The 15,301-nt window shown below is 42.7% G+C and overlaps 1 protein-coding gene across 2 annotated transcripts; it reads right to left on the bottom strand.

Annotated features, from left to right (window-relative positions):
- Positions 1-5,160: 5,160 nt before the first annotated feature.
- si:ch211-113d22.2 (urokinase plasminogen activator surface receptor) lies at positions 5,161-14,872 on the bottom strand. 2 transcript variants are annotated; one of them, XM_068023169.1, is made up of 3 exons: positions 14,796-14,872; positions 7,729-7,842; positions 5,161-6,141 (listed from the first exon to the last, which is right to left on the bottom strand). In XM_068023169.1, the coding sequence occupies exons 1-3, from the start codon at positions 14,842-14,844 to the stop codon at positions 5,924-5,926; spliced, it is 381 nt and encodes a 126-aa protein (XP_067879270.1). In that variant the 5' UTR covers positions 14,845-14,872; the 3' UTR covers positions 5,161-5,923. The 2 variants fall into 2 exon arrangements, with proteins under 2 accessions (XP_067879270.1, XP_067879271.1); XM_068023170.1 differs by lacking the exon at positions 14,796-14,872 and adding an exon at positions 10,380-10,460.
- Positions 14,873-15,301: the final 429 nt, after the last annotated feature.

Below are 15,301 nucleotides of genomic sequence, written 5' to 3' on the forward strand. Positions count from 1 at the left end.
CATCAGTAAAGTGATGGAAGGTGTCATTAACAGTGCCATCAAGCGGCACTTGCTTTGCAATAACCTGCTCAGTGATGCTCAGTTTGGGTTCCGCCAGGGCCACTCAGCTCCTGACCTCATTACAGCCTTGGTTCAAACATGGACAAAAGAGCTGAACTCAAGAGGTGAGGTGAGCGTGACTGCCCTTGACATCAAGGCAGCATTTGACTGAGTATGGCATTAAGGAGCCCAAGCAAAACTGAGGTCAATGGGAATCCGGGGGAAAACCCTCCGCTGGCTGGAGTCATACCTAGCACAAAGGAAGATGGTTGTGGTTGTTGGAGGTCAATCATCTGAGCTCCAGGACATCACTGCAGGAATTCCTCAGGGTAGTGTCCTAGGCCCAACCAACTTCAGCTGCTTCATCAATGACCTTCCTTCAATCATAAGGTCAGAAGTGGGGATGTTCGCTGATGATTGCACAATGTTCAGCACCATTCACGACTCCTCGGATGCTGAAGCAGTCCGTGTAGAAATGCAGCAAGGCCTGGACAATATCCAAACTTCGGCTGATAAGTGGCAAGTAACATTCACCCCACACAAGTGCCAGGCAATGACAATCTCCAACAAGAGAGAATCTAACCATCTCCCCTTGACATTCAATGGTATTACCATCGCTGAATCCCCCACCATCAACATCCTGGGGGCTACCATTGACCAGAAACTGAACTGGAGTAGCCACATAGACACTGTGGCTATAACAGTGTGATAGAATACTCTCCACTTGCCTGGATGGGTGCAGCTCCAAAAACACTCAAGAAGCTGCTTCTGCACACTCTCCATTTGGTTTAGTTTAGTTTAGAGATACAGCACTGAAACAGGCCCTTCGGCCCACCGAGTCTGTGCCGACCATCAACCACCCATTTATACTAATCCTACACTAATCCCACCTGTCCCTATATTTCCCTACCACCTACCTATACTAGGGGCAATTTATAATGGCCAATTAACCTATCAACCTGCAAGTCTTTGGCATGTGGGAGGAAACCGGAGCACCTGGAGGCCCTCGTCAGCCGGCCGGACATGCCCTGGCAGTCCGTGTTGCCATCTAGTGGTGAGGGGAAACCCTGGTGGAGGTCTCTCTATGCGGGAGTCCCCCGCCTTTACATCGGGGACCTGGGGTGGAGGGTGCTGCTCAGGCAGTCCCGTGCAATAGCCTTTTAAGCAGGTTCACAGACTTCTAGGCCGCCTGTAATTTCTGCGGCCTGGACGAGTCTGTGTTCCACGTCTATATCGAGTGTGTGAGGTTGCAGCCCCTGTTTGCATATTTAAAGGAGCTGCTCCTCAAGTTCTGGCTGCACTTCAGCGCCCCCGCTCCTGATCTTTGGGCACCTGGTGCGGAGGGGTGTGGGACAGGAGGAGGATCTCCTCGTCGGTCTGCTCCTGGGCCTGGCCAAGGTGGCAATTCACAGGTCCAGGCTGCAGGACATTGGGGTGGTGGGGGAGGGGGGGTTGGGGCCTGTCCGCCCTGATTGCCTCCCCCTCTTCCGCGGTTACGTTTGTGCCCGGTTGTCCCTTGAGAAGGAGCATGCGGTGTCCACCAGTACACTTGAAGCCTTCCGTGACCGGTGGGCACCGCAGGGGCTGGAATGTATCATCGACTCCGAGAATGGTATTTTAATTTGAGTTTTTGGTTTATTTATCTGTTTTTAATAAAGTTATTTTCAAAGGTATAAAAAGGGGGCCTAGGGAATAAAGGCCCCCTCAACAAAAATGTAAAAGGGGCCTGGGTATAAAGGCTACGTTCCAAAAAAAAAAGGTTAGATACAGAGTAAAGTTCCCTCTACATCAAAAAAAAAGAAAAAAAAAACAAAAAAAAACACTCAAGAAGCTCGACACCATCCAGGCACCCCACCCGCAAACATTCACTCCCTCCACCACCGACGCACAGTGGCAGCAGTGTGTACCATCTACAAGATGCACTGCAGCAATGCACCAAGGCTCCTTCGACAGCACCTTCCAAACCCCCGACCTCTACCAACTAGAAGGACAAGGGCAGCAAATGCATGGGAACATCACCAGCTGTAAGTTCCCCTCCAAGTCACACACCATTCTGACTTGGAACTATATCGCTGTTCCTTCACTGTTGCTTTGTCAAAATCCTGGAACTCTCTTTCCAAAAGCAGTGTGGGTATACCTACCTCACATGGACTGCAGCGGTTCAAGAAGGCAGCTCACCATCACCTTCTCAAGGGCAATTAGGGATGGGCAATAAATGCTGGTCTAGCCAGCGATGCCCACATCCGATGAATGAATTTTTAAAAATTGTGGCGCCCAGAACTGAGGCCAAACCAATGTTCTTTTGGAATCTAACATAACTTTCTTGTTTTTGTACTCTAAGCCCCTATTAATAAAGCCTAGGACGCTATATGTGTTATTAACACACTCTCATCCTGTCCTGCCACCTTCAATGATTTATGCACATATAACCCAGGTCCCTCTGCTCCTGTACCGACTTTAGAATTGTACCCTTCATTTTATTTTATCTCTCTATGTTCTTCCTACCGAAATTAATTACTTCACATTTGTCTGCATTCAATTTTATCTGCCACTTGTCTGCCCATTCCACCATCTTGACTTTGTCGTTTTGAAGTTCTACACTGTCTTCATCATGGTTCACAATGCTTCCAAGTTTCGTCTCATCCACAAATTTTAAATTGGTGCCCTGTACACCAAGGTCTAGGTCATTAATATATCTCAGGAAAAGCAAGGGTACCAACACTGATCCCTGGGGAACTCCACTACAAACCTTCCTCCAGCCCGAAAAACATCCATTAATCACAACTCCCTGTTTCCCGTCACTCAGCCAATTTCGTATCCATTTTGCTACCATTCCTTTTATTCCATGAGCTATAACTTTGTTCACAAGTCAATAGACAAACGAAATGTATCCCATGGCTGAACAATCAAGGACAATGTTGTGAAGGATAATAGTATGCTTAAATATTAACATCCAATCTCAAGTGTTGTGAGAGTTGTTGCATTCCTGAGGGGTCTGATTTTAACTCACTTAAAATTAGGTCAGTCTGTTTCAATTATTGGTATCAAAGCACGACAATCTGAGTGAGTTCCCACAAGTTAAGCCAAAGTGCAGCTTGGTTATTTATTTATTTCATTTTGACTGAAGATCAGAAAATTATGGATGTGTTGGAAATTTGTAACATTTACAACATCATACTATGGAGGTCGACAAAGGTTTGTTTCATTCAAAAGTACTGACTTCTATCAAACTGTATAAGAATGCATTCTAAGTAAGACATTTAATCCCATGTAGGCGATCCTATGTTGATTGCTATTATTGTCATGCTCTTAAGCCACAGAATCGGGCTCTGTAGTTCCCGTATTTTCGGTGCTATAGGCGTCATTTCATATCCAAACCGGTGTCTGTGGTGCATGTACACACTTCTGGTGTGGACGGTGCAGAATGTCATTTTAGGTTGGTTGGTAGTGCTCGCGCTAGGAGCCTACGGTGGAAGTATGCAGAGTAGGCAGATCGTGACATTAGTCAGCGTGAAACAATGAGTTGAATTTAGTAGTGCCATTTTCAACCCTAACGCTCTCACTAACTCCCTCTCTTAACCCCACACAGCTGAACATGCATTCAACAGCAGGAAGTATTCCTCACAAAAGGGATTATGAATTATTTTCAGGTTAGTTGCTGATTGCTTTCTTCTGGCTGTTGCTAAGATAGTAAAAATATTTGGTGGTTGTACTGCCATGTAAAGTTGTCATGCTGTGTGGCACATGGTGAAAGCTTTAGTTTTCATTTCAAGGCCTCAGACCACTTGCCCAGTCATGCATAACAGGGAGAATGAGCAAAGGTGACACAGAGAAGGACAAGCTGCTGGAAGAGGGAGGAGGAGGGCAGAGAAGGGCTTTCAGCAGTAGGGCAAATTCAGCCAAAATCTTCAATTGTACTGTGTGCGATGTCTCCATTTTACGAAGGAGGTGCACACTGAAATGTGCCACCTATCACAGGCAGACCTGCAAAGTCACAGCTGACAAGGACGCAATGCCAGTGTCTGTGAAAATGACGGTGGCCATGAACTTCTTCACGTAGGGCTCCTTCCAGGCTGGAGTGGGGGACATCCCAACATCTCACAGTTTACCATCCACAGTTGTATAAGGGAGGTGACTGATGCAATGGATGCAAAGAGAGGGGAATACATTGCTATTGTTGAGGTGAGAGTTATCAAGCAAGACATGCAAGAGTGTCTGTAATAACTAGCATTCTCCTTTTCCCTCCTTCATGAAGTTTCAAAGTATGCAAGTCACTGATTGAGGTAGTTGCCGCTAGTTCAACCCACCAACAATGCAGGTGGTTTGTCCATAAGTTTTTGGTTGGATGAGTTTAAATGTCTCCCTGATAATCTAGCAAGCAATAAAGCCTTGCACCTTTGTCTCTGCTTAAATGATGATGAACAGCAGTGGATTAATGCAAAAAGTACAAAAATGTATTGTCCGAAAGTAGCCTAATGCAGCATAGTCTATTGCAATAAGATTTGCTTTACTACTAATGCAGTGTGTAAATAAGCTATAGGCCTATTTCTGAATGCATTTTACTACGCGTTTGTGTGGTAATGGATTTAGGAGGGAGTGTGCAGCGGTTCCTGAATGTTGTTGGTGCCCAAGACCCCAACATGTCATCATCTGGTTCTCACATAATTCATGCTGAAAATGGTTCAAAACACTAAAGGGAGCAGAATCACAGTCGTGATGATAACTTCATTCATTGGCTGTAAGGTGCCTTGGGTATCCTGAAGATGTGCAAGATGCTCTGTTATTGCTTGGCCTTTTTTTTTTACACTTAGGATAAGGTTGACTTTTTACCTCCCAATAACTGTTTCTTGCTGATGAAGGGGAAAATGGGAGATTTGAGATGGAGGAACATGCACAAATGTTTCCTGCTAGCCTCAGAGTTGCCCAAAGCTAGTCACTCAGTGTCTCTCTTCAGCCATGAAGACATGTGGAGCTGAAGGTAGTTGCATTTAAGAAAGAGATGAAGTTACAGAGAACTAGCAGCAATCTAACACTCCCTTTACTCCCTGTGTCAAACTCTCAACACAGTCACCCATCAGTTCATAGGAAATTATTTATTTTGAACAATAAAAGTTGGTACATTTTGAAGGTAAATTTCATCATTATGAGCAACAGATTTAAAAATGAAAATTCACTTTATTGATAAGTCTGTAAGCAAAAACATTATTCAATTTTTAAGTAAAATGTTGTCACTTCCAAAGCTAGAAAAAGATGCATAATTCTTCGAGAAAGCATTGACTTTCTTCAGTGTGTTATTGAGAACTCCATCAACCTTCTCTGAGGTGATGCAGTCCATTCAGTCAGGTTTTATTTTATAATATCTCCAAATGTGCCTTCATGCAGATCCAAAGCAAGTATTGAAAGGGGTTATATAAGTGCTGCTTGTGTTTGAATTAACTGTTGGTGATACCAATTTAGAAACAACCAGAGTCCATGTCTGAGCAATGTTTAGTGAAATGATTTGTATTATGTGTTGTAATTCTCCAATGTACTTGCAAAATGCTGTTTTACATTCTGCATTTTTGTAGCACCTTGTATTCGTGCAGTATATGTTTGCAAAGTTTAGGATGTGTTATGGTTACAGATTGCAATGAATACTACCTCCAAACACTCGTTCAAATTGTTTTGAGTGCCGCACATTCATTGAAGTTCCACTCAATATTTGTCGAAAGATTGCAATAAACATTAGGTAATTTGGTTTTTATGGGCCTTAAAAATGTTGATTTTTGAAATGTTTTTGAACTCTTTATGTTGTGCCGATGCATTTTCTCATGGAGTAATAAATATTGCATAAAAGCTTTGATTGCTACAACCAGGAATTGATGGCAAGATAAAAAATATGGTTTTAAAGTGTACACAATAACCATCGTGCAAGGAAAGCACTTAGAATCAGTGTTGGGTTGTAGAGGATTGTTGTGCCACTGTTGTTACCAGTGCTAGCACTCTTGCCCTTGGCCGGTCCATTACAGTCATCGGTGAAGCAGCAGTCCATATTTACTCCACCAGAGGCAAGCTGCTTTTGGTCGCAGAAAGCCTTGTATGAACAGGACTTAATCACGCTGCCTGGAACAGAGGATGTACAAGTGTGAATAATCTTAAAGCTGTCCTTCAAATGCAACAAGTTAGAATGCTGCAGCAAGCCTCAGTCTTGTCACACTTTTAATTACCAATACACCTCTCTTTCTGAATGGCTATTTTAAGTTTTCATTTGCTTGCCATCGTCTCCCTGGGATTCCCAACCCCATGGTAATTGCTCTTGAATTGTGAAATTAAACCTAATCAGTTCCATCTAACATGCATCAATCTCCTTCTTCAGGTAGTTCTTCATCAAAAGACTTTACATCAAGTAAAAAATGGGCTATAAATTGCACTTCAATATTTTGCCACCCTCCAGTCCATTTACTGGTTGGATTTTGGTAAAAGTCATGAGCCACATGAGCATTTAAACTTAGAGGCTGTGAAAGCATGTTCATCTGAAATAACATAATTTATCTGCACAGATTTCACTTGTGAAGTACTTGGTTTCTCTCAAGTCCCATTTCGGACATACTTCATCTGAATTACTATCTACTTGGCTCCAATGAATCTCCATTTCTAACACATTTTATATACACTGGGTCTCATTTACTATCCATCTTGTCTCAATGAATCCCCACCCGACAATGAACAGCTTGAACAAAAAGTACTCCTGGGCTTTCCTGCTCCTTTAGCTTTATCATAGTGTGGGTGCAGGGTTATTTATGTTAATTTTATACTCTTGCCATATCACTCGCCTTTCACAAAGGACGAGAACTGATTAAAATCTAGTAATGTTGATCAAGAAGTTAAATAATTTTCTTGGAAGGGAGGGTTTTAACTTAAAGCAGGAGCTTTTGTTGCATTTGCCTTTTTAATCAATCTGCAGTTGAGGTTGAAAGTGCGGCCAGTTATATTGGGCCTGTTAAGCAGTGCAATGCTGGTAAAATTTAAAACATCTGCAGTTATAAATCTAGAGCCGAGTGCACAATTTAAACTATTGCACTTCCCTTTGATAATAAACTGGCATAGGGAATGCATGTCTGTAATTGAATTATTTGTTCTTTTGAGGACAGAAGAAATGCCAGTGGTGTTTGTGTCATTATGTGCTGTGTATAGGGACTGCAGTCTGTGTGGTCAGTGCAATATTTTGCAGGACCTATACCAGTGACAGCATTTGTGTTTCCAGAAGTGGTCTGCTTTTGTAAAGCTACTATGTTGCAAATCCTGGTTGGTTTAGCTTAATGAGCAGAAAGGTTTTTTTTTGCCTATTTGCAAGATGTTTCTGGATGGGTGTGGGAACAACAGTAAAAAGTGTTGATATACGCTAAAGGTCTGTTACTGCTTTCCTCCTGTCTGTTTCCAGACCTTTATTTTCATTCAATAGTAACAGTGAGGCAAATAAGTCCCTCAATATGAACAAAGGCAACCCTTTCTTTCACTGGCAAAGTGATCTCAAAATGGCAGCTTCAAAATTCACTCCGAAGGAATTATTATTTGACATTCATGTGGCATTAGGCAAGAATCGGGTGTTTCTCAGTTTCATTTCCAAGCAGGCATACATGTAGAAAGAGAAGTTTAACTATTTCGAGAAATAGTCACAGGCAGTTTTCCTCTCGGTCAGGCTGTACTCACTTGGTCCTGTGATTATGGAACAGCTGTCTGCAAACTGTGGGCAAGTCTGTGGCCCCTGTTTGTTACAATCCTCCTCACTCGATGCGACACAGGTGTAGCATTTCAATGCCCGACCTGCACACAAGCCAAAGAAAGCAGATAAGCCTGCGAAATCACTTAGCTCAAATTCTTCACTCAAAGGAAAATCTATCACAATGCTAGTTATCTCATAAACTCATGGATTTTTATGAAGTGCACTGCTGCAGTTCTGCAGGAAGTGATTTGGAAAGTTGTAGCTCTGTGAAGTACACCAAACAGAAGGACAAAACGTCATGAAACTGGGGAAAAATGGCCAAACAGCAGTGTATGAATGTTCATACATAATGTCACTTAGGAATCTTGTCCCAACAGTTCTCCCACCCCTACGTTTTTCATGCAGTTACTGGAAATGTTCAGTGGGAACTTTTGTCTCTTCTGCGATGCTCAAATCAACTATTCGAGCTTTCTCATATTGACAGCTCTTCAGAAGCTCCTTCAAAGACTATGCTGGGGTTGAGCCAGTGTGTAACTGATCGATGGAGATCAGAAGATGCTTTTTTTGTTAGTTGTTGGCCTATCTTTGATTCGTGACCTCAGCGAGACTGGCAGCAAGGGGGCTCTGCAATGAACTTTTGCGGCTCCAAGCCAGAAAGAGGCCTGTCTGCCCGTGGTCCTAATTCATGGCGTTTAGCTGAGGTTGCCAACTGTGATTGGATTTATTCGTGGCACAAACACCACTAGGCATTTCTTCTGTCCTGACACGCCCACCCTCAAGGCACACTGCCAAGTCGAAAATGATTCATAAATTGGAGAACCTTGACTGTCAGTCAAACAGTTTTTTTCCTATGTCTGATATTCTTATATCTAGTGAACAAAAGCACTCAAATAATGCTTTTCTTAAAATGCCCAGGAGATTTTTCTCCTGTGTTTGCTTGCAGCAGCTTCCAGGAGATTAATCTTTAATTCCTGGAGACTCCAGAACATTTTTGAAGGGTTAGCATCTCTACTCCTAACCAATGATTGCTGCTTGTTGAGTGAGGGGACATAATCGGGCACAAGGTAGCAATGGATGAGGAATGCCAATCGCCTGACCATAGTTCATCCACCCAGTAAGACCCTAAAGCCCTCCCCTTTCAACGTCTAATTATTTCGGAAGAGATTCCAGGATTTTAGCTTCCACTGCTCGAACTGGAAGTCTCCATCTGTTAATGTGCGAAGATGAATTTATCTTTCGCTAGTTCGATCCCTGCTGTTCACTCTACACCTACCCTTCCCATGAAAAAGCCTACCCTCACACTCTCTGGGCCTCCACATGGATGAATAACTGTGTACGTACTGAAGGGAAATTATTGCCAATTGAGTGATAACCCTGCAGGTTGTTTAGTTGACTGGAGTTTGTAGTTTGAATGGAGGAAGTAGCAATTTGTGTGTAAAATGATAATGCTCTACATTTTCATCTGTTAGAAGTAATTACTAGGGTGCACCGTTTGTGAATGTCATCTGTGAGGCAAAATAAAGGCTTCATCGTGGTTTCCTGCTGCTGTTGCCTTTGATCTCTGTTAATACAATGGCCTCACCTGGCAGAAACTGTCCAAACTGTGAGCATCTGAACACTAATAATCAGTTTCAACATCTCGAGCTGCTAATCAGCTCCTTAGCTACTTTTGAAGAGGGAAGATTTGTGAATTCAGCTGTTTAAACACATGCCAAAGGTAAGGAAACAGCAGTGCTAACAGGAAGTGGCAGTCGTCTCCAGGAATGTGTGCACATTCGGTCGAAGAAAATGCCAGCAATCTTCAGTATGATCTCTGCCATCAGTCTTCATCTAATGCCTGCTAGCACAACCCAGCTCTTTCCTGCCATAGCAATCCCTATGTCCCTGCTTTGGCAACCCTCAGCTGTACTGTACTGTATGCACTGGCCTTCACTAATCTCAGCAGTACTCAATAAAACCCACTACAATAGCCCACACACTTCACTGACTTATGTTACAACTGATAAGTCAGCAGCAGCTCAGTTTACTTTTGTGCTTGAGATTAATTTATGTCATTCATAAATTCTAGAAAGTAACACTTTTATGAAAAAACTATTCTCCATATTAGGAATGATTGACTTCTTCCTGAACTGACAGCTGAGGACACATTCATTGTTAAATACAACCATAGGCTATGAATGAGGCAGAAGGCTGGAATCACTGCGAGCCCCCATGAGGGAGGTCAAGTAAGGGTCCAAAAAAGTGTTTTTGTAATTCTGTCTTTGGCCTCCTTATCTCGAGAGACAATGAGTAAGCGCCTGGAGGTGGTCAGTGGTGTGTGGAGCCGCGCCTGGAGTGGCTATAAAGGCCAGTACTAGAGTGACAGACTCTTCCACAGGTGCTGCAGAAAAATTTGTTTGTCGGGGCTGTTACACAGTTGGCTCTTCCCTTGCGCTTCTGTCTTTTTTCCTGCCAACTACTAAGTCTCTTCGACTCGCCACACTTTAGCCCCGCCTTTATGGCTGCCCGCCAGCTCTGGCGAACGCTGGCAACTGACTCCCACGACTTGTGATCAATGTCATAGGATTTCATGTCGCGTTACTTAGGTGAAAAGACATCTACTGACCCACCTGACCAATACCAAAGGCACAAAACTCACCTCTGAAAGAAGCCATATGGAGAGGCCTGTTCTGTCATTCAATTAGATCATGGCTGATCTGAACTGCAACCTCATTTACATGCCTTTACTCTAAATCTCATGGTATCCTTACTGAACAAAAGTCTGTTCATCTTGGCAGTCTTACCATAATAGAGAAAAGCTAAAGGTCGACAGGGCAAAGTGCAGCTTTGTCATAGTAGGAATGTCATTTTGCAAGAGTCAGGTGAAGCCTTTCTGTACAGTGTTGCTAGAAAGTCACAGAATCATTTATGGCATAGAAGGAGGCCATTTGGCCCATCGAGTCTGTGCTGGCTCTCCACGGAGCAATCCAGTCAGTCCCATTCCACTGAATGATCCCCCTGGCCCTGCAAGTTTATTCCCTTGACGTACCTATGTAGTTTCCTTTTGAAATCATTGATTTTCTCCACTTCCGCAACCATCGTGGGCTGTAATTACCAGGCCATTACCACTCCCTGTGTAAAAAAGTTCTTCCTCACATTCTCTCTGCATCCCTTGCCCAAAATCTTCAATCTGTGTCTCCTAGTCCCTGTACCATCAGTTAACGGGAACAATTTCTCCTTCTTTAACTTATCTGAAAAACCTGTCATAATCTTGTACACCTCTATCAAATCTCCCTTCAATCTCCTTTACTCCAAGAAGAACAAACCCAGCTTTTCCGACCTAACCTTGTAACTAAAATCCTCCATCCCTGGAACTATTCTGGTAAATCTCCTCTTCACTGTTGTACAATTGCCTTTTTTCGAGCTATCTCTCCTGCATCTGAGAGAATTTGGACAGATAATGGTCTTGCCGAGTGAATGGTTCGCACAGTCAAAGCACTAATCCTAAAGTGTAGTGTAACGAAACAAGATTTTCGTGTTGCTATGCTCTCAGAGCTACACCTGTGGCTATGGGGCTACTGTCTCCAGCAGAGATTATGTTTGGCAGACAAGTGTGGACGACTCTTCCAAGCCATCATCTGTCCAAATTCTCTGAGGTGCAGGAGACACTGCTCGAAAAACGGGAGAATGAAGATGGTGCATGACCGACACACGGGGGTGGAAGTACCTCAGCTACATGTGGGACAAAAGGTCACTGTCAGACACCCCACAATGAGAACATGGTTACCCGCAGAGGTAGCGGAGTGGTGTTGTGAAGGAACTGAAGCCAACGAAGAGAAGTGTGCAATACTCCAATTGCGCACAGCGGACATCAAACCAACACACTCTGACAACGAGGGTGTGATGGAACAACCGGACAACAACCAACACATCAAAAACATGCCTGCAAACCCAAAACAGCCCAGGGTGAAATCCATATCCCCAGAAGGTGAGACCATCATCAGATCTGGAAGAGTTGTCAAACCACCAAAACGATATATGGACTCTGAAGCTTCTATACCTGTAAATTTTTTGATCTATATCCTGCATAACTAATTTTGATAGCTAATTTTATGTACTTTTACCATATGAAACTTATCTTTGGAAAGAAAGGGGATGTTGTATGATTGCCTTGAAGAGTGAAGTCCCTTTAAGATCTTAGTATGCTAATGAGCTAAATACCAGGATGTAGTCATGTGACCCAAAGCCAGACTCACTCTGCAACTTTAACACTTCGAGGATGGTTCTGTAAATAGTTTGCACGGTACTGTATATCACTGTTTCGCTGCGATAAACCTGTTTGAGATCTTCAACCAACTGGACTCCACGCATCTCATTTATGTTGCATCAGACAATATAAAGAACTCATTACATGCACCCTCTCAAGGACCCTCAGATCCTTCCTAGAAAGTGGTGACCAGAACTGGGCATGACACTTTAGTTGGGGCTGAACGAGAGATTTATAAAGTTTCAGCATAACTTCCCTGCTTTTATACTCAATACATCTATTTATGAAGGTTAGTGTGTAGATTCAGCAAGTAATTAGGAAAGCTAATAGAATGTTATCATTTATTGTGAGGGGAATTGAATATATTAAGTCGGGAAGTTATGCTTCAGTTATCCAGAGCATTGGTGAGACCACATCTGGATTACTGTGTACAGTATTGGTCTCCTTATTTAAGGATGTAAATGCGTTGGAAGCATTTCGGAGAAGGTTTACTAGATATACCTGGAATAAGCAAGTTGTCTTATGAGGAAAGGCTGGACAGGATAAGCATGTATCGGCTGAAGTTTGAAGAATAAGAGGTGACTTAATTGAAACATGTAAGATCCTGAGGGGTCTTGAGAGTGGAGGCAGAGAAATTTCCCCTTGTTGGAGAATCGAGAACTGGCGGGCACTATTCAAAAATAAAGGCTTGCCCATTTAAGACAGAGATGAGAAATTTTTTCTCTGAGGGTTCTCTGTTCCTCAAAAGGCGGTGGAAGCAGAGTCTTTAAATATTTTTTAAGGCAGAGGTAGATAGATTCTTGATAAGCAAGGTGGTGAATGAATATCGGGGGTAGGTGGGAATGTGCAGTCTAAGTTACAATCAGAGCAGCCATGATTTTATTGATTGGCGGATCAGGCTCAAGGGCAAGTGACATACTTCTGATCCTAATTCATACGTTTGTATGTTCATATATGCTTTGCTGCACACACTCTCAATATGTCCTGCCACCTTCAAAGATTGAGTCATATGCACCCGCAGGTCCCTCTGTTCTTGCCCTCTTTCGAACAGCAGCATTGTCAATATGTCCTCACCCTATCCCTTCTGCCAAAATGCATTATCAGCTCACACTTGTGTTGCAGTCTGTTGATTTCCTTATACCACTGTTGCTGGTCAGGCAATCATATCATTCTCTCCAAATCCTCTTCCAGTGTCAGTGCTGACACTCTTACCTGCGAGTCACAGGCTGTGGGTTCAAGGCCCACTGCGGAGACTTGAGCATAAAATCCAAACTGTCACTCCTGTGCTACATTGTCAGAGTTACTAAGTTTCAATTGGTATCCAGCCACCAGCACTGCGCACCCCCCCTCATCCCTTTTGCCTTCTCAGGTGGACATAAAAGAGTCGCTGGAAGAGTCAGAGTTATACAGCACAGAAACAGGCCCTTCAGCCCACCGTGTCTGTGCTGGCAATCAAGCACCTATCCATGCTAATCCCATTTTCCAGCACTTGGCCTATCGCCTTGTAAGCTATAGTGTTCAAATTCTAATCTTAAGTACTTCTTAAATGTTGTAAGTGTTCCTGCCTCGACCACCCCTTCAGGCAGTGCGTTCCAGATTCCAAACACCCTCCGAGTGAAAATTGTTTTCCTCAAATCCCCTCGAAACCTTCTGCCCCTTACCTTAAATCTGTGCCCCCTGTTTATTGACCCCTCCGCTAAGGGAAAAAGTCTCTTCCTATCTATGCCCCTCATAATTTTATATACCTCAATCAGGTGGGATTAGACTGGGTGGCTAGTTTTTTTTTCAGCCGGCACAGACACGATGGGCTGAATGGCCTCCTTCTGTGCCGTAACTTTTCTATGGTTCTTAGGTTCTAAGAGTTCTCCCACTTTCCTGGCCAATATTTATCCCTCAACCAACATCACTAAAAGAAATTATCTGATAATTATCTCTTGCTGTTCGTGGGACCTTGCTGGGCACAAATTGTCTGCCGTCTTTCCAACATTACAACGGTGACTACACTTAAAATGTATTTCCAAAATGATTTGCAAAAAAAAAAAAAATGGACATCCAGAGGTTGTGAAAGACACTATATAAATGCACTACTTTTTTCAGTCTATAAATATAAAAGCAGTCATTGATTTCCGGATTTTGTCTCAGTTGGTGGTTATTTATTATCATCCAGCTCCGTACAAAGATACATCTACAGCTCTCAGAATTATTCTTGAGGAAACATTTCCATCAATTAAAAGCTGCTCATTCCACACCTTGTACATTTCACAGGAAGTTGCTGGATTACTTACTGTCAGGACTTTATATTCATAATTCTAACTTGATTGCAGGCAAGTCTTTCTGAAGTCTTGTTTCTGCTCGTGTTAATGCTACATTTGCTTACTAATTATTACACATTTTGTTTGATGTGGGTCTTTAAAGAATTTCAAAAGCTTTTTCAGGAAGTAATATATTCTCGAAGAACAGAAATAACAATTATAAAATTACTTACGTTCTTTAAAATTTCCAACACAATGGGCGAGATTTAACATCTCAAAACCCATCCACTTGTGGAGTTAAAATCTGGCCCAATATATTCTGTAACACTGTAAAAATAATGTTTTAAAGTTTACGTTAAAATGTTAATGATTTCAGTTTTACAGAGCCCTTTTCTCCACTGATCTTTTCTTCTTGCGCTTTGAGCCCACGTACACCATTTCCCCTGCTGCAGAAATTCCAACAGCTAAGACAACAACAGTAGAAATGCAAAGTTCCAGTAGGCTGCAGAAAGTTGTAGTGGTAATTCTTCTTGAAAAAAGCAGCATTTTTACTTACATTGATTTGATAGTAGCAGCATCACTCCTGTAAACAGGATGGTCTTCATTATTGTCTTTTTGTTTCTGGCACTGTTGGATTTCTGGCAGTAAGAGAGGCAGTTGTTTTGTATTAAGGGCTTATTATTAATCTAGTTCAGCACAGGGTCAATCATCTGATGATAATATGCTTAAGGAACACACTTAATGCCAAGTTAAACAATAGGGTATGACATTGAAGAAAAAATATCAGTGCAGAAAAGGGCTCTGTAAAACTGAAATAATTAACACTTTAACTTGCGTAATTATTGCATCTTTAATGCAGAGAAGTGTCAAGCCAAAAAAAAATTAGAATTGCCAAAAAGCATGATCAAAAGTGAGGGTTTAAAGTGAGAGAGAAGGAGGAGAGGTGGAACGGTTTAAGAAGGGAATTCTCGAGTGGGGCCCAGGTGGATGAAGGCACAGCCACCAATGGTGGGCTTAAAGGAGGGGGAAGCATGAGGCCAGAGTCAGAGGAGGGGTTGGAGG

The sequence above is a fragment of the Heterodontus francisci genome, chromosome 47, assembly GCF_036365525.1.
Source record: "Heterodontus francisci isolate sHetFra1 chromosome 47, sHetFra1.hap1, whole genome shotgun sequence".
Classification (NCBI taxonomy): Eukaryota; Metazoa; Chordata; class Chondrichthyes; order Heterodontiformes; family Heterodontidae; genus Heterodontus; species Heterodontus francisci.

What these genes read in the sequence shown, in the direction of transcription:
- si:ch211-113d22.2 (XM_068023169.1), bottom strand. Translation starts at nt 14,844, where the DNA reads ATGAAGACCATCCTGTTTACAGGAGTGATGCTGCTACTATCAAATCAA. An exon ending in GCTGCTACTATCAAATCAAT is followed by an intron (nt 7,843 to 14,795) that starts GTAAGTAAAAAT and finishes GCTTGTGTGCAG; the next exon opens with GTCGGGCATTGAAATGCTAC. An exon ending in TTCCATAATCACAGGACCAA is followed by an intron (nt 6,142 to 7,728) that starts GTGAGTACAGCC and finishes CCTCTGTTCCAG; the next exon opens with GCAGCGTGATTAAGTCCTGT.